This window comes from Populus alba, chromosome 7 (assembly GCF_005239225.2).
Source record: "Populus alba chromosome 7, ASM523922v2, whole genome shotgun sequence".
In the NCBI taxonomy this organism is placed as follows: Eukaryota; Viridiplantae; Streptophyta; class Magnoliopsida; order Malpighiales; family Salicaceae; genus Populus; species Populus alba.
In genome coordinates, this window is record NC_133290.1 from 12,820,867 (window position 1) to 12,839,953 (window position 19,087).

At 31.2% G+C, this 19,087-nt stretch overlaps 2 protein-coding genes across 3 annotated transcripts; both read right to left on the reverse strand.

Moving 5' to 3' along the window:
• Nucleotides 1-7,354: 7,354 nt before the first annotated feature.
• LOC118043462 (ankyrin repeat-containing protein At5g02620) lies at nt 7,355-10,415 on the reverse strand. Its single transcript, XM_035051442.2, has 3 exons — nt 9,474-10,415; nt 8,983-9,392; nt 7,355-8,287 (listed from the first exon to the last, which is right to left on the reverse strand). The coding sequence occupies exons 1-3, from the start codon at nt 9,817-9,819 to the stop codon at nt 7,370-7,372; spliced, it is 1,674 nt and encodes a 557-aa protein (XP_034907333.1). The 5' UTR covers nt 9,820-10,415; the 3' UTR covers nt 7,355-7,369.
• Nucleotides 10,416-11,981: 1,566 nt separating this feature from the next.
• Nucleotides 11,982-16,351, reverse strand: LOC118043463 (disease resistance protein RPV1). 2 transcript variants are annotated; one of them, XM_035051443.2, is made up of 6 exons: nt 16,221-16,351; nt 15,595-16,099; nt 14,048-15,149; nt 13,659-13,949; nt 12,689-13,585; nt 11,982-12,581 (listed from the first exon to the last, which is right to left on the reverse strand). In XM_035051443.2, the coding sequence occupies exons 2-6, from the start codon at nt 16,089-16,091 to the stop codon at nt 12,051-12,053; spliced, it is 3,318 nt and encodes a 1,105-aa protein (XP_034907334.1). In that variant the 5' UTR covers nt 16,092-16,099; nt 16,221-16,351; the 3' UTR covers nt 11,982-12,050. The 2 variants fall into 2 exon arrangements, with proteins under 2 accessions (XP_034907334.1, XP_034907335.1); XM_035051444.2 differs by lacking the exon at nt 16,221-16,351 and having other exon boundaries at nt 15,595-16,214.
• Nucleotides 16,352-19,087: the final 2,736 nt, after the last annotated feature.

Genomic DNA, 19,087 nt, shown 5'->3' on the forward strand with positions numbered 1-19,087 from the left:
AAATTACTATACTATCCTTGAATCAAAATAGTCTTTTTTCTTGGATGAAGAGGTATTTTTATATTTTCATTTTTGTTTTTTATGGTTCACAAAGTATGTGTTGAACAATATTTGATTAAAAAAACGTGTGTTTTTTTTTCATTTATTTTTTGGGTGGGGGGAGCATGTTAATACAATAAGAAAAAATATAATATTGCCAGGTTGTATACATAAAAAACAAAATTAAGGTAAAAAAGTTATTTTACATTTTTTAAATCAAATTTATCTTGTTAATTTTGAAATCTTCTTATTTGATTCCCTTATCTGAACCTGGTTTAAAATTAAATTATATAGGAGTTTAACCCGGCACAATATATTTGACTTGGTCAATTCAAGGGCATCCTCACTAACTAGTAAAAAATATAAGTATAAAATTTTAAAAAATGATAAAATTAATAAAAAAAACCTCTCAACCTAACTTTTTACCTGACATGAGTTTAAGATTAAACCGTATAAATATTATTTTAATATAACCATGTTGACTTGGTTAGTCCAAAAACAAGTCAACTAGTAAAAAAGTTTGAGAATATAATTGAGAAAGAAAATGGATAAGATTGAAAAAAAAATATCTTGGCCTAACTCATTGCTTAGCTAGAATTTAAAATTACATCATGTAAGAGTTAATTTAACATGATCTAATTAATCTAGTTGATTCAAATGCAACTCAGATTTTTATTAAAAAAAAGGATGAAATTTGGAGATAAAAAAACAAAATCAAGATAAAAAAAAAATAAAAAAAAAAAATGGGGATGGGGGATTAAAAAGAAGAGGAGGGGCAGTTGAAAAATAAAAAAGGAAGCTTCATTAATTGTTGCAGCACGGACACCTGTTAAAAAAAGTTGGAGTATAAGATTGAAGAAAAAAAAGACAAATTAAAAAAAAAATGGAAAAAAAAAAATGGAGGCGGCAAATGAAAAGGAGGGACTTTTTTTTACTGCCAAGTCTTTTAATAAATCATTAAAACACTAAACAGTTGAGTAAGCTGATTAATTAGATCAAATTAATACAATTTACAGAAATTAATAATCCCATCATCTTCTTGAGGTTCTCTTTCTCTAAGTATCAAAATATTTTCAAATCGACTTTCACAAGTTAAAACTAAAACCAAATATGTCTCCCTGTAATTCCAATTAATTAGGTCATCAGCATCCACAGCTTCACTCCCATAAATTTATTTCTTATTTTTTACTATTAATAGAGATAAGATTAGAATTCAAGCTAGGGCTAGTTTAGTATTCCAAGGTTGACCGAGCACCATGCAAGCAGGCAAAAGGCTCGTGGAGGTTTACTTGGGACGCACGAAAGGGTCTTTTTCAATGTTAGAAAATTCCTTGTATCTGTTCAAAGCTATAACATAATGTCACTTGATCCCCCTCGAAAAGCCATGTCGACATTTCCACATCTCGAAGAGCCAAAAAGCAGCGTAAAAGGTGTGAAAGACCATATATTATGTCGGTATTGCATGACATATGTCCTTGGATAAGCCATTAATGCCTTTCGAAGTTACTAGGGAAGTTGCTGCCGGCCGACCACCTAGCTATGGTGGATTCCTACGATATACATTTTCCGAGGCGGTGGACCCATTTTATTAATTTATTCGATTCCTTTTCAAAACGACATGACTTCAATTTCAACATTTTTGTTCATGCATCTTGGTCTGACGTCGCCACATTTTATTGCCTGAACTAGCTCAATGACATTACTATATTATACTTCTTGGATCTGCTTCTGCATGTTCTTGTCTCTCTTTCCACTCTGACGATACTTCTGTCTTTGATTATATATTTTTTTTATAATTAATTGTATTATATGTATGTTTGGGAGTGTGTTGGAGATTATTTTTTAGATTTTTTAAATATATTAAAATAATAATTTTTTGAAAAAAATATTATTAACAAATTATTCTAAAATTTAAAAATTTTCAAAAAGGGATAAAAACCGCTATCCATCACTCTCTCATATACCGATTGTTAATGATTTTCTTTGTTCGATCATGGTATGTGCACTAAAGATTCATAGCATGGCCGCCGTTTTCCTTTCGTGTAGCTGAAAGATTTAATTTAATTATTAAAATAAACCGGAGCCAGTGGTCATCTTCATGCATGTTCATTTTATTTTTTAATTAGAGTATAAATGCATTTTGTGCTATTCTAATTGTCCGAACAAAGTTAAAAACATTGTTTGTTTTTTGTGTTTTAAATATATTTTTAAATTAGATATTTTTTATTTTAAATTAATATATTTTTTGTGTTTTTAGATAATTTTAATACCCTGATATTAAAATTAATTTTTAAAAATAAAAAAAATATTATTTTAATATATTTATAAATAAAAAAACATTTTAAAAAATAATCATAATCACATTTCTCAACAATCTCAAAAGCCGGGTCTTACATCTACTTGATTTATGTAAATAAATAAAAAAATTCTCCACCCTTCAATGTTTTGAGAAGAAGGTGAAGCAACTTTTCAAATTAGATATGCGAAGACACTTCAGAAACATGACATATTAAGTTATTGAATTTATAAAATATAATATTTTTTAAATATTATTTTTTAAACGTGTGAAATGGTTAAAATATGTTATTTTATGAAAGAAAATTCTATTTTATTTTATTTAAAAAACTGAATATAAACGGGAGCCATCAACTGTGAATGTTCCATGAAAACATCAGAATCAAGAGAGGGGTTGGGATTTATCTGTAATGGTAAAAGGATGGGAGACGTCCAGGTGAAATGAACATGATGTCACTATTTGTATTAACCTCTTTCTTCGAAGGTTCTTCAGCATCTTACAGGCTGTCAAAATTGACTAAGACCTGTCGGGTTTGTCTTCAGATAGGGCTGGATCTGGCCTCCAAATTGTCCTGGCGATAATAATATCCGGCAGTTAGTGCTTCTGACGTCAGCGCTTCCTTCAGGCTTGTGAATTCGCACGTCACTTCATGCCTTAGTTACTACGGTAAGATGGATGTAGTTGTGATTATTTTTGAAATATTTTATATAATAAAAAAATATTTTATATGTTTTAAAAAATTATTTTTTAAATTAATATATCAAAATAATTTAAAAATATATAAAAAAATTAAAAATTTATTTAAATTTTTAAAAAACACAAATTGACATACATTTATAAATTATTAGAAATCATAATTTATATGGCAATCTAGAAAGATCTTGCTCCCAGTCAATTCTTTTTATAAACAGAAAAATATTTTCTTAATTTTATTTTGTTTTTGTTTTTGTTTTTTTTATTATTATAAATATTTGGGTCAGTTTATATATATTTTAATTAATTTTATGTATTTTAAAATTAACAATTATATAAGTCTCCAATAAATATCAAAGAAACTCAAATTTATAATTATTAAAAAATAAAAAGTAAATCCAGAGTTAAATTATTTCTCGGTTTCTTTGCTTTTGTTCTTAATTTACACTCAATGGTACATGGTATAATAAAAATCACGAGATTAAAAGAAAGAATTTTACAAGTCCATCAATTTTGCCTTTTCTCGTATGGTCAAATGGTCAACAAGACTATTTTCGAGCATTGGCTGGCACACGCCTCAATCTTTTTTGTTTTATCCTTGTTTATTTATAAATCAGTCAAAATACTAATTTATTGCTGTATATTTTTCTCCTAGCTATTCAAGGGAGAATGAATAGTAAAACACACCTTAACACTAGGCCTCATAATTTTACATAGATTATATTTGGAAATACGTGTCACTGGTAATTTCGTAAATGAAAAAAATAAAGGTTGTCACAGGTTGAGAAATAAGATATATATATATATATCTTTGATGTTCTTATTACTTTCTGAAACTAATACTAAATTTTTATAATAAATAAAGTCTTAGGCATTGTGACCATTCATCTACTGAAAGAAAAAAAAAGAAGAAGAAGAAAAGAAGTCACTGCGACTGTAATTAATTTTAAATTTAAAATATAGTTACTAAATTCAATTTGATTGGATAAGTTGATCCGGAAATTAATTCCACGACGGCACTATAATTTTTAATTTTATAACACAATAATGCAATAAAAAAAAAATGGGTTAGCGAATATTACAGACAGAACCCTAGCCATAGTAAATGGGAATAATGGTTTCAATCCTGAGTTGGATTGAGTGAACTAGGATTTGGGAAATATTTAAAAAAAATAAATTTTTTATTTATTTCACATTAATACCTGATATTAAAAATAATTTTAAAAATTAAAAATATTATTTAAAAATATTTTTAAATAAAAAATAATTTAAAAAACAACTAGCAAGGGTGCTTTTACATTTACAAACAGAGATCTTGTCTCAAGAAATAAACGTGTTACCAGAAAATTTGTTGTTATAACTAATATTTGTTTATTTAATAAAAAAAAAATTAAAAGAATTATTTTAAATTAATTTTTTATGATTTTAATGTATTAATATTAAAAATAAATTTTAAAAAATAAAAAATAAATATTATTTCGATATATTTTTAAATAAAAAACATTTTAAAAGGTACCTATTATTACAATACCAAAAATACTTTTAATATATAAAAAATGGAATCTTTTTTATTGACACTAGTTGCTTCCAAAGTTTGTGTTGTACATTTCTTTTAAATGTGTAACCTAGTTATAAGACCTTGTTTAGCCTAGCGAGTTAATTTAAAGAGTAGTTTGGTTTGGGTTAATAGAAAAACCTGGAATTTTTTTTAACCAAAATAATATTATTTAAAGGTTTTAAAAATTAAAAAAAAAAATAAATAAACTAACACAGGTAAACCCTCTGCCAACCCATCTCATCCATGAACCAACCCTTTACCGGGTGGATCTTAGGTTTAGTCGTATAGCTTTTATGTATAATTGACATATTTTTTTGCAATATAAATTCGTCATTCTTTATTGGCGCAAGTTGAACCCTAGCTTCAAATCTCCCATCCAAGATATCATAAAATTCTCATAACAAATAACTACAACCAGGGGTATGATTCACTGTAGCTCCCCTCATTTTTTTAATGTAGTGACTTTTTTATCCTTCACATAAAAATTTATTTGTCTTTTAATACTCATGCCACAACATCGAGGCTGCTCGTGCACTTTGAACAACACGTGTAAGGGCTTGAGATGCTAAAAAATAAGCTTTTGCCGTCTCATGTTATTCCTCGTTTTCTCCTTTTTTATTTGGAGTGGCACATGACGTCCATATATTATCAGTTTATTACCGGTAACCAAGATTGATGATTTTCATGTTAACTAACTTTCTCTTTCTCATAGTAGCTAAAATGTAAAATAAATAAATTTTTGGATCAAATTTAAAATTATAAAAAACTATAGGTTCTATAAAGGTAGGAAAAGAAAAGAAAGAGAACTAAAAATAAGTTTTTCCCTCTAATTTTACCTTGGCCAAGGGATTCCTTCATGTTTTACAATTTAATTCTATTTCATTGAATTTTTCTTCTCTTGAGAATTTTTGACTAATTAAACATCAAATTGACTTTGAGGACCAAATTAAAAACAAATTCTAGTGTTAATGTAGATTGCTATAGTATTTTAGTGAAATGTTTTACTATATTTAATAATGTACAACCTATGCCGTGAATATTACATTTGTTTTTACATCTACACACATATAAAGAAACTCCTATCAAATCTACAAATATTATAATTTGAAGTTTAAGTTATTTTTTTAAAAAAAAATTAATGAGGTATAGATATATCAGTAAAAAAAAGAAGCTAATGCTATAACTTAAATATACAAATTCATATTAAGTTTTTTTTTTTTTTCCTTACCATCTCAACCAGTCATTTGAGAGTTCACTTTAAAAATATTTGAATATATTATATATATCATAAACTCACGGTGGAACAAATTTTGGAAGAACTTCATCAGCATATGTGACAAGAAGTTATTACGATCCACAGAACATTGATCCACAGATGCGATAGTTATTCATCAATTTTCAAAAGTCCAGGTTTAAATATTAGACAACCCATATGGGGTCAACTTCAGGAGATGCATGCTGCAATCATCAAGTCGATGAAATGATTGCATGATCGAATCATTGCATTATAACCTCCAAACCAGGTTTTGCTTTATGAGACAAAACTGACAGCAAGATTACAATTTTCAAGCCCCAATCTTTTGGTCTCATTAAGAACAGACTTAAACTGGAATGCATCCAACTCACTTAAACAATACCATAACGTGAAGAGACACCAATGTTAGGCAACAGTAACTAACTGCCATTTTCAAAAAAATTGCCTCCACCACTCTTTAAATCACCTTCGATTGCTTGATCCTAGCATAACAGTTAATCACAAGTCATTAGCCCTTTAATCTCTTCGATTTTGTTCTTAATTAATCCCATTTTTTCTTGATTCACCATGACTAACAACAATACTAACAAGGATGTTTCTGCTAGCCCTGCCAAGATCAATGTGTTGGGTTTTGAATGTCATACAAGTAGCGGAAACAATAAAACAAAGTTATTCTAGAGTTTATAAAATTTTGTTAGACAAATCTACAGTTGTTTAAGGATTTATTACTTAAAAATTTTATTTTCTTTGATTTTGAATAATTATTTAAAGATTGAATTATTGCAAACCATATATAAGTTGTTCAATTATTCAACCTGCATAATAATTCACATGAAATATCAGTAAAAAATCTCTTAAATCTTTTCTATTTAAGAGAGAGATAAATTATTATGTTTAGAGTGTTTACTCTTTATTTTATGACTTACATAATTTTTTTGTTTTAATAGACAAAAAAAAACACTCTGTGTTATAATACTAAACAATTAATTTTTTTTTCATTTCCTTGCTGGGAAAAAAGGGGTGGGGAGTATGAGCTCTAGATCCTTAAGAGCAATGGAACTCATTCAATGCCATGGTTAAAACTTCCAGCTATGGATTTTGTGTCAAGCATAAAATATAATAATGATTAATTTCGGGTTGGATTGATCGTTGTAAACACGTGGATTCAGAAGAAATGGCCTATATTAATTTCACCCTTTCTTTTTCTTCTCCTTGATCCATTCTACACTCTTGTTTTTCATTTTATTTATTTGTTCGAAGTTAGATTCTTTCATTTCAATTATAGTTTTTCTATTTTCAGTTTGTTAAGAACATACTTGATATAAATATTTCTATTTTGTAAATGAATCATAATGATAAAATCATGTTAGATTAAACTCATATGCATGCCAAGGTAACATCAAGTACTAAAAAGCTAAAATGTTCATGACATTACTCATAAAAATTACTCTAGTATTACAATAATGATTAGAAGAATCTATAGAAGATGAAAAAACTATGATTTGTTAGTGATCCCAGCAAAGAAAGATTAAATTGCATACATTTTTTTGTAGTCACTGTTTAAGATCTCAGTGTCCGAGACCAGAGAAACTGAGAATGAGCGTGACCTGCTCCCGAGTGATGATCTTCGAATATTCTTCATGTTTGAGGCCTCAATTCGATGTTTTATCACCCAGAAACACATTGTACCGAACGTTGTCGCCATTATAGATGCTCCTACAATGGAAACACCGATTGCCAACCATTTCTCACGTTCACCGACAACAACGAAAGACAGTGCTAGAAATGCGACCGAAACAAGGGTACAAGCTATCCACATCAATTTGTTTATGACTGCCATCATCTTTTTTTTGGCCTTGCTCTCTATGGCTACAACTGATGTTTGCACCACCACAACAGCCAGGGAGATGAAGAGGGCAGTAGAATCAAAGATGAAGAATATGATGAACGGAACTCTTGGAGCAATATTTGCTTCCCCTAAAGACTGTCCAGGGGGGATTTCGCTAGGGTCATCAACATATTCACCAGGGACGGTGTAGATGGCTGCAAAGGCAACTGAGGCGATGAGAACGGCAACAACGGTGGTGGAGTTGATTGCATTGTTAAGACCTTCAACGTGCATTTTGTTGAGACGTTTAGCGATTCCTTTCACACGCTTTCTGGTTTGACGTGTGTGTTCCAGTTGGTGGTGGACTTCGTGTTTCACGTCGCTTACTGTTTGTTTCAGCTCTCGCACCGGATTTATTTCCGGTGGCTGAATCGTTTTGGCACTTTGAACCCCATGCTCCTGCAGAATGACTGCAATTTCTGGATGTCCTGTTTTCTCAGCAGTATCGAGTGCAGTTTCAGTAGTCCTATTAACAGCCTTTACATCAGTTCTACAATGCCGAAGAAGCAACTTAACAATCTGAACCCAAAAATAAAAATATAAGACATCAGTTATACACTTTTCTATCCCCAATGCTCTTCAAGCTGAACTATATATATATATATATATATATATATATATAATCCACTTGGGGTATATGCCATTTAATGTTACCAAGAGTTCCAAATTCAACTAAATCACCTTTAACAATATTATAGTTTCCATAAGTCAGATACAGCCAAGTTGTCGAACATTTCAGGATTCTGTGTAGAAGTCAACTGCAGTTTGATTTGAAAACCAATGTTTAAAGTAGTGACTCGAATAAGATGCACCATCAAGGAATTTTTGTAAATAATTATTAAGGTGGATCTCTATAAAATATTTAAGAGGGTTTGACTAAATATTAATTAGGAAAATTAGTTGCTGATGGAAAAATCAAGTGCCATGGCCAACCGAGTTCATTAATGAACTATTCTAAGAAGGATAACTATCTAAACTCTTTAGATACAGTTTTTCTGTATCAAACTCTTTCTTGATTATCTTTCTCAATTCTATTATCTTTTTGTGAACTGCATATAGATTTTTAAATAGTGAAGCTTGCTTTGAATTCATTCTTGAATAGTAGTGTAAGATCAGCATGCGAAATGAAAAGATGACTTGGATTAGACAAAAAATCTCGACATAAGACTTTGAATCGTCCATAAAAATAGAATAATCTTTGATTTTAATCCTTGTTGATATGTTAGAAAGGTAGGGAATAAGGAGAAATTTGCCTGAGCTCGTCCTTTCCTGGTTGCTATATGTAAGGGTGTGTTGCCTTTAGTATCAATCCTGTTTACAGCTGAAGGATCTGCGAGAATCAGCTCCTCCGCCACCTCAATATTTTGTCCCTTCACTGCCATGTGAAGTGCTGTCTGTCCCTTCTTATCTATCCTTGTTGCTATCCCAGGCTCCATTGTCAAAAGTGCTCGGACAACTTCCACATGCCCATTTCTAGCTGCAGAATGCAAGGCAGTTTTTCCATTGCTTTTATCAATGGTTGATAGGCTACTCCCTGCATCCAACAAAAAATTCACAATTTCTATATGACCTTGTGTGGCAGCCGTGTGCAGAGCTGTGGTGTTTGATAAATCAACAGTCATCGACGATTCCGGATGGGCCTCCATTAGCACCCTCAGAATCTCTGCAGCAGTACAGACCAAAACTCAAACGTTGTTTCCTAAAATATAATGAACAAATGGTAAATTCCAAGATTGAGCCTTACCTGTATCCCCTTGCTTTGCAGCAACATGGAATGCATCAAACCCATTTCTTGCTTTGATACCAGCATCAGCAAGATCATAATACTTTATCATCTCTCTGACCACATCAACATAACCGTATTCTGCAGCAACATAAAGGGCAGTTTCTCCTGATTGGTTTTGCTTCTCTAACAATTCCTTCAATTCTTCTTCTCCAGTACCAGTTAAGATCTCCATTACAGCGCCTAAATTTCCAGCTCTGGCCGCAGAATGTAATGGTGTATCATCTCTTTTTCCTGTTAGCTGTTTGGTCATCTTTTTCCTAGGCACTGGAGAAGGCTGCCCGCCTGGTGGCTCCAATGGATCCATTAATCAAAAAGAAAAATCCTTTATAATTCTAATATTAATTCATGTCTTTTTTTCTTCTTTCCAGCAAAAACCCAGATCAAAATTTGCATCTTTTATCGTCAAGACTCATTATCTCTTTAAAGCAACCAAGATAATGATAATCTTTGGTAACTCTTTCCCAGAATGTTGGAACTTTGATTCTGACCTTGCATGTCTGGTTCTGCTCTCTCTTGCATCCTAAATTACAAGCATGCCAGCAACATAGATAGAGTATAGAGCAAAAACAAACAATCCCACAAAAAAAAAATTAAAACATTTTTTTCCATAACAAAAAACGGAGATCAAGAAAGGATAAATAATTAAGAGGAAAAAATCATATTATGTTTACTTGGGTTGGAAGGAAGGAGCTTCTTTTGCGCTCCTCTGTCAACAGGATAAAAACCCAAAGAATTTAAAGAGACTCAAAAACATTTGTAAGGCTGTAATTGATGTATCTATCTATATATAGTAAAGATGAAGTTTAGAGAAAGTTACAACAAAGGTTGTTAGACTAGAATTTTAATGACTGAAACTATAGAAAAGCACAAATGTTGCAGAGAAAGAGCGAGAATTTCTTTTCTTTTCTTTTGTTACCCATAGCTGAAGACTCTTCTTATATAAGTAATGTTTTAATCTCAACTCTTATAAGAAAGTTTTTCCACCGAAGAGTCACAATAATTCTATTGTTTTTTCCTTAAACTAATTGACATTTCATATAATAAGTCTTAATTTAATATATATATATATATATATATATATATATATATATATATATATATATAAAAGAGCATAGTCTTGATGCATGGATGGTGGGTCAACTTGTATCTATTTAAAAATAATGATTTTGAATAAAAAAGTTAAAAAAACAGAGAAAAAATGTAGTTTTGGATAAAATTGAAAAAAAAATTTATTGAAATTGATTTATTTGAGTATCATGAAGGTATGGTAGGTCATCAAGACTACCTAGAAAGCTAGATTGACTTATTAATGTTTGGTAGTGTGGTGATTTTTGTGGTTATAATTTTAAAAAAATATTTTATAAAAAGTATTTTGGTTAAGGTTGGTTTGGTATTTATATATATTTGGTTAAAACTGTGATTAAAATGAAGATTGAACAAAAAGTAGTTTAATGTATTTTGGTTAATAATATTTTTCAATTTGAGGTTATAAAATAACTAATATATATATTTGATGGTTTTTAATTTAATATTAACCATGAAATTAAGAACTACAGTTTTCATGAAGCAACAAATCAAGTAAAATATCATCAGGAACAAAATTGAGATTACGATCAAATTCTGTAAATGTTAACCTTCATGCAATCTCTTTCTAATTAATGCAGTATCATTAAATAATATTAAATACTAGTTTTTTAAATAAAACATAATAAAAAATTAAAAAAATATAGGTATTTTTACCTGATCGGATCCAATTCTATATATTTAAGTTCAGGCTGAATCTGGTGAATAGTGTGGAGTGGGTTATTATTCTACACATAGAGACAGAATGCGGGCAGAAGTAGCCATTTTTCGCTTTTGTTAAACTTTAGGCACAACCACATATATGAGGTTCCACCTAAAAAAGACTCTGTTTTTTAACTTAACCAAACATTAATATCTTTGATATATAATTAACCTCATCCGCAGACGCAGTATGAAACGGGAACTACAAAGATAGCAAAAGATTCAAGTGTAGCAGTAGACTAACCAAATTAGATTTAATAACTATAAGAGAGAATGTTTTTTAGAAAGTATATCTTTCAGGAAATTCTTTTACAGAGATTTATATCCGAAGGTACTTTGAAAATAATTTTTCATTGTATTTTAATTGATTTTTAAAAAAATATGTTAATATTTCATGTTAAAATTAATTGAATTTCATAGATTCCCTCCTTCAAGCTCCTTTTCTTCACCTTGGTGAGCTCTGCCTCTACTTGCACCAAAGATACTCGTGAACAAGTAAGTGCTTGAGCGTATGAGATCAGTTTGATTGTACTTGAAACATTCCCTATTTCCCCAGAAAGCACTTGCTTGCTGCGAGCAACCATAAAGAGAAGAACATAAAAAGTTGATTACATACAATGGACCAATAAGCTTTTTAGTTTGTGATCTTACTCTATTGTTTGAAGGGTTAGAAGGAATGCATGTTTAATTTATGTGTGAATGTTTCATTGATCAAAGAATTACATGTTTTTGAGTTCAATACTTATGATATCAGACATCAAATACACGTGATACTGGAAGTTCTAAAACATGTTTCTTGACAAGAGTTTGGAATCCAATAGAGCTACTCTGGACTATTTCTTCATTGTTTAACAGAGTATAATTATCTTCTTGTTCATAGACAACATGCACTCCACACTTCTTTACTTGAAAATCAGGTGTCACAGATGCTGAAACATTCACTTGATCCCCAACTTCCACTTGATCAGTACCAAACCTCCAATGGCTTAACCATAACATATCTTCACCAATTTGTGGTACCCCGTAGACTATTGGATTATAGCTCCATTTCAAAACCTTGGTTTTGTTGCTGATTTCAGCATCAGGTGGATATAGAGTAGCACATTTCTTATCTGTATTGCGTAATCCATATACAATGCATAAGTTTAATCCACGAATCTTGCGACTTGGAAGTGGAGGCACGGCAAACGATACTGAAGTGTTCTGCTTTTGATGGCTGTACCAACTTGGAACCTCTCTTCCAGGAAGAAAAATGCTAAATATGCCTTGTTCTTGCAATATCTGTGCCATTGGAATCATAAATTACAAAATGATTAAGGATGGAGAAGCATTGAAAGTCTTTTCTATTAAAGAAAACTCGTAATTTTGAAGCCAGAAAGGGTTATTACCTGGAGGCGAGTTATCCTCGATGTCTTTGTGATAGAATTGATCATTTCCACTTCAATGCTACCTAAAGATTCTATATTGAACAGGTGCAGGTTATAGATCATTTTGGCATCAAATTCTCTCATCATTTCTAAGTTGAACAAGCCTTGAACCTGAACTAGTCTTTTACAACCAATAAGATTAAGTCTCAAGGATCTCAACAAATTTGGCAAATTTGCAATTCTTTCCAACTTCGTACATTTTTCTGCCCTCAACTTCTTTAAGCTTGTTGGAAGTTTGGGAAGTGATCGGAGACTTCTGCAGTGGTTTAACAGAAGGTCCTGTAGCATAGAGAGGCTATTCATGCTTTCTGGTAGGGTTTGAATTGGGTTTTTACTCAGGTTTAAGTACTCCAAGGCAGGCAGGCTGCTAAGATCATCAGGAATAACATCATCTGTTATATTGCAATCAGCAAGACTTAACTTTACCAGAGAACATGGTAGAAAAGTGAACGAAAAGCTGGTGGATTGTAGACTTCTTCTTGGAAATAACCAAGACCACCAATTTAATTGCCATGACTGTAGCCGATTTATGGAAGTTTCATCAGCACGAAGCACCCTTAAGCATTGCAATGTTCGTAGCTCCTCAGGTAGCTCATCAAGTTTGGAGCATCCAGATAAAATAAGTTTGTCAAGTGATTTCAACAAACCAATGCTCCTAGGAAGCTTTATGAGATTTTTGCAGCCTTTCAGATTTAAGAGAAAAAGGCTTCCTAGATTTCCAATGGATTCGTGAACCTCAATCAAACTTATGCAATATTTAAGAATCAGCCTTTCAAGACTAGGCAGTCCTGATAGGTCGGAGGTATTTACTAGACCATGTGAATGACTGAGATCAAGAATTTTCAAATTTTCAAGAGCCTGTTTTGAAAGAGATGTCATTAGTTTATCTGAATACATAATCAATCTGATGGAGAAAGAATTGGAGTCATACCTGGGTTTTCCTCCAAACACGTTTTAGACTGCTCTTGTGCATATCAAGAACAATCAGATCTTCTAGGGAAAAATTATCTGGTATAAAATTCAAAGAGAATCCATGCCAGCGCATCCACACTAAACTCTTAGGAAAATCTGCATAACTTCCCTTAAGCTTTACATTATTGAGATCAAGCAGTTTTAAATTGCACATTTCTGCAAATGCCTTAGTTTGCAGGTCTGCATTATTTGCCAATGCCGTGCTTATCTTTTGTTGGTCGAGTATGAGGCTCTTAACAGCACGTGTACCCTGCTTAGAAGGTAACAACACAATCTTAAAATATAAAGGAGAATTAGAGAGCAAGCATTAAAAAATGTGCACTGAAATATACGGAGTAGGTTTCTCACAGTATTTTTTCTCAAAACACTGAATGAATCCTTGTGACGCCACAGTCTGCTACGTTTCCCAAGGTCATCGGGTGATTCTTGGCGAACAATTTCCCTTCCCATGTCTCTAAGTGATTGATGCATCATCAATATGTTGTCTTTGTCAATTGTTATTAGACATCTATCGACGAGTTTCTGAATTCCAAGTACCCTGTAGAAATCACAGCCTTCAACTATTCTATCTAAATAATCCTTATCCTTTCCAATGAAGAAACAAGCTATGTCAAGGAACAGATTTTTGTCGCGATCATCTTGTAGGGAGTCAAAGCTTCTTCTAAGAATCTTTTGAATCTTACCATCATCAATGGCTTCTGGTTCCTGTAATGCTCTTCTCCATAATTCCACAGGTTGACCATGTAAAGAAGAACCCAAAACTTGAAGAGCCAATGGAATTCCACCACAGTGATTCACCACATTCTCAGAGAACATCTCATAACCATGCAAAGGTTGATTTTGGCCAAAAGCATGCCAACTGAAAAGCTGAAGCGATTCATTCTCATTCAATTGCTGGACTTTGAACATTACACTAACTTCATCAGCCCTTAGTAAACGTTCATGCCTGGTTGTTATGATAATTTTACTTCCTAGGTATAACCATTGTCGCATTCCAATTATTGCACTAACTTGGTCCAAGTGATCGACATCATCTAGAATAAGAAGAACTCTTTTGCAACAAATAGCATCTTTGATCATAATGATCCCTTCATCTATACTGTGAAATTTACCTGCTTTTCTCTTTGTGACATCTGAAACAAGTTGCTTCTGCAAACGAACCAGACCATTAGGCTGCTCTGAAATTTCCCTAATATTAGCGAGAAAGCTACTTCCCTCAAAATTGTGGCAGTTTTGATTATATACTCTCTTCGCAATAGTTGTCTTTCCAATGCCCCCAATCCCATATATTGTTGCTATGCCAACATCATCTGATCCATCTCGTAACCACAAATTGATGAGTCTTACACGGGAATGTATTCCGACTAAATAGGGCTCAACATTTAGTATCTTGCGATTCAATCTATTTTCAACCTCTTTAACAACATTCTGAATAAATTTAGATTCATACCTACAAATCATGTATTAAATACATTAATGAATAATGATTAATTATGCTAGTACTGCACTATTCTAGCAGGCTGACAGCAGCATTTAGGACTAGAAAGTATAATCTTGAAGTCCTGGAGTTACTTGTTTGGAATTAAGAAAGTATTCTTGTAATTAATTAACACATTGAACCTTTCTTTTTGCTCCATTTGAAGACATTTATCTTAATCTTCTATCTATGGCATCAAGCTATCTCACATGAAGAATTTCTTAGAAACACAATTCTCAACCTATTTAGTCTAGCAAAATTCATAATAATATAAATCATGGATGCATAAGTTGATTTTAATTGCTTGAGATTCGATGCATCTAAATTTATTTTCTATTCTATGTGTTTGAAAAACAAAAACATGCAAGAAGGCAACTCTCATCAAAATACTCACAAATTATGTGGTTAAATTACATACCCATCTTGTAAAACCATCCCTCCAAGACCAGCAACTTCCTTCAGAGCCGTCCTCCAACCCTCCACTCTGTCCTCCTTTTTGAACCGCTCTTCATGCCTAACAAAAGCTTCAGCAAAACTCCCTGTCTGGTCCCCTACATGAGATGGATCCAAATCATAGAAAATTGGCAAAACAACATGCCAGCCACCAAGTTTTTTATGCTCCATGATCATCACTAGTTCATCGAGACACCATCTTGATGATGCATAATCTTTAGAGAAGACAATTATAGACATTCTTGACTCTTTTATTGCTTTTTGGATTTCTATCTCAATGTTCTCCCCTCTCTGAATTTCATCATCATCTCTAAATGTGTGAAATCCTGCTTGTACTAAAGCTGTGTGGAGGTGATCGGTAAAGTTCTTGCGGGTGTCTTCACCTCTAAAACTCAAGAACACTTGGTAAGCGCATCTACACTCTGAAGAAGAGGCTTCATCTTGGGGTGTTGCAGTAGCCATTCAAGAAACTGTACAGATCAAAATCTTTGGGTCAAAATAGATATAGATCAGGAATATCATCAAAAGAATCTTGTCGAGCAAAGAGGAAAGTTCCTAGAAGAGAGAGAGAATTTAAGCACCCCCACTCACCGGAATTCACTGTTTGCCGGCTCAAACTATTGTAAGGGATGACAACGGTATCATTGATGGAGTTTCTATTATATTTAAAAAATTTTGATATTTATATATTATTTATAGATTTTTTTAGTATTTACTTTATCAGTTGCCCGCGATATGCTGTAGTCGGAACAAATATTTTATAGCACAAAAAAAAAATTAGGTGTTTTTAAATCAAACGTTTGTTTTCCAGCGGGGATTTTAAATTTAATATATGTTGAATAATATTTTTTAAAAATATTGAGATTATGATATAAAAAAAAATATTTTTTTTTTTATTTTTATACAATAACATATTAGATTAATCTAGATTAATATGAAATAATCTGTTATATTTATGAGCGGGTCATAAGACCGCATTAATCTCATTGTAAGCAAATCAAAATAAACAATGAAACTCAATTTTCAATTAATAAAAAATTAGAATGATAAAATTGAAGAAATTAATATTTATTTTAAAAATATATTAAAAAAAAACTCGAATAAACTTGAATTAACCTTTCAACCTGTGTCTCGAGTCATAAGAAAGGAATCATCCAATGGAGAGTAAATTGAGAAAATTTACAAAGCTCAATTACTCACAAATCTAATGTTGAAATACAAAATTAGAAATAAAATCAATTTAAAAAGAAGGACAAAAAAAAACATGAGTCAACTTGAATTAACATGTCAAGCTCGTGACCTGGATCAACATGCCCTGAGTTATAAAATAAAAATAAATCCATATAAAATAAATTGAAAAACAAATAATGATCTCAATTCCCAACCAACTTAACATTGAAAGATGAATTTGAAAAAAGAATCAAATAATAAAAATAACTCAAATCAACACGGTTTAACCTACCAAACTCGTGACCCAAGTCACCATACCTAGATAACCCAACAATAAAAAAATTATGAAGCCCAATTCTCAATCAACCAAATATCAAAGGATAAAATTGAAAAAAAAATTAAAAATGATAAAAAAAAAAAAATCTTGAATCAACCCTAGGTTAACATGCAAAACTTACAACCTAGGTCACAACACCAATATAATCTCATACAAATCAAAACAAAAGGAATCACAAAGTTCAATTCTCAAACAATTCAATATTGAAGAATTGAATTTAAAAAATCAATTAAAAAGAAAAAAAAAAGTTAACATGAATTAATTTGTCAAACTCACAACCCAAATTATGATACTAATATAAAGTAATATAAAGCAAACTAAAAAAAATGCAATACTAAATTCCTAACCAACCCAAAATTTAATGATGAAATTAGATAAGAAAAATTCAAATATTTAGGACCAAAATTGACATCCAAAAGAAATTATAGATCACTTTATAGTTTTTGGAGAGTTAGGTGTGAAAATCGAGGGAGTGAGATAGAAAAGAGAGAGGATAAGAAAGAAAGCCAAACCAGACCTCCTCGTACACATATCGCCTTGGAATGAAAAGGATGTTGAAATAAATCTAACAATATCATGGAAGGCTATAAATAGAGATCCTAGACCGCTGCACATGCTACTAGAATGTGGCAGCCCTTCTCATATAGTAACGCGTGTGCTACACGCATCAACCACTTTCCCCTTAAACAATAATTTCAAATTTAAATTTGGTCTCTAAATCTTTAATTGTTTGAAATGAATGAAATCAAATTATATTTTGCCAAATCAAACATTATCGAAGTACAAGATTTTTTTCTTCAACACCTCGAGAATCCAATATGAAGTCAATTGAGTCAAACTAGCAAGTCGGATCCCAAAGCAACCAGATTTAAAAAGATAAAATTGAAGAGAAAAAAAAACTTGGGTGACAAAAAAAAATCATGACACCATTACTATCCATAAGTGTTTGAACAATGTTTTAGCTAAATGTTTTAGTTTTTTATAAGTACTATATTAATATTGGAGTGTATATATATGATGGATTAGTATGTTTTATACTTTTTTTCTTTGTTTAAAATCCATGTTCAAAAAACAAAAGTGAGGTGATAATTCAACATCTTTTGGCTCAATCCTTATTTATAGGCTTAGTCAAGCGCTGAGCTCGAGTACATACAGGTTTTACAAGTTATTAGACCTAAAATTCTCAGGCTCAACTGGTAGCTTTGGTAATTTTGTTAGGTTTCATGTTGGATCATAAGATTCTGATGAGTCAGGAATTTTTTTTTTCTTTAATGCATAAGAGATTAAACACTGCGAGAAAAATATGACTTTTAAGCTCTTTTTTGACCAAAAAATAATAATTATGGGCTATAAAATACCTATTGAATCTTTAAAAAAAGGATTTTAAATTTTCTTTTACAAATATTAACTAACACTAACTGGGCACTAATATATATTAGGTAAGGTTTGATAATATTATATTTATTATCCTTTGAATAGAATAATTATTTAAAAAGAAGTTGATTCACCCGGATGGTAATTCATCAAATTCAAGTTAAATTATCATCCACCTTATCACAAAACAAATCAAGAGTTAAAATACTTTATAAAAAAAAAAATACTTGAGTGAAAAAAAAGAAAGTTTATTAAGTACTCATATTATATTTCTTCGATTACATGCTAGTATTTGTTTTTCTAACTGAATATATTTTTAAAAGTATTTTTCAGATTGTATTTTTATTTAAAAATCATTTATATATATATATATATTATTCTAATATACTGATTATAAAAAATTAAAAATATTATTTTAATATATTTTTTAATTAAAAAGCATATTCCACCGCTACACGGATAAGTCTCCTGTAATGGCCTAGAAATGTGGAGGCAGTGGGGGCTAGGCCAAGCTGGGAGCGCGTGGGTAAGCTGATATTTGGGGGTAATGTGGGACCCAACAATTAAGACCTCGCAT

Bases quoted from the DNA above. Each gene is read 5' to 3' on its own strand.
- LOC118043462 (XM_035051442.2), bottom strand. From the start codon at position 9,819: ATGGATCCATTGGAGCCACCAGGCGGGCAGCCTTCTCCAGTGCCTAGG. The intron at 9,393-9,473 runs GTAAGGCTCAAT...GTACTGCTGCAG, and splicing joins TGCAAAGCAAGGGGATACAG to AGATTCTGAGGGTGCTAATG. The intron at 8,288-8,982 runs GCAAATTTCTCC...GGGATAGAAAAG, and splicing joins CCAGGAAAGGACGAGCTCAG to TGTATAACTGATGTCTTATA.
- LOC118043463 (XM_035051443.2), bottom strand. From the start codon at position 16,091: ATGGCTACTGCAACACCCCAAGATGAAGCCTCTTCTTCAGAGTGTAGA. The intron at 15,150-15,594 runs GTATGTAATTTA...CATGATTTGTAG, and splicing joins GGGATGGTTTTACAAGATGG to GTATGAATCTAAATTTATTC. The intron at 13,586-13,658 runs GTATGACTCCAA...CTTTCAAAACAG, and splicing joins GTGTTTGGAGGAAAACCCAG to GCTCTTGAAAATTTGAAAAT.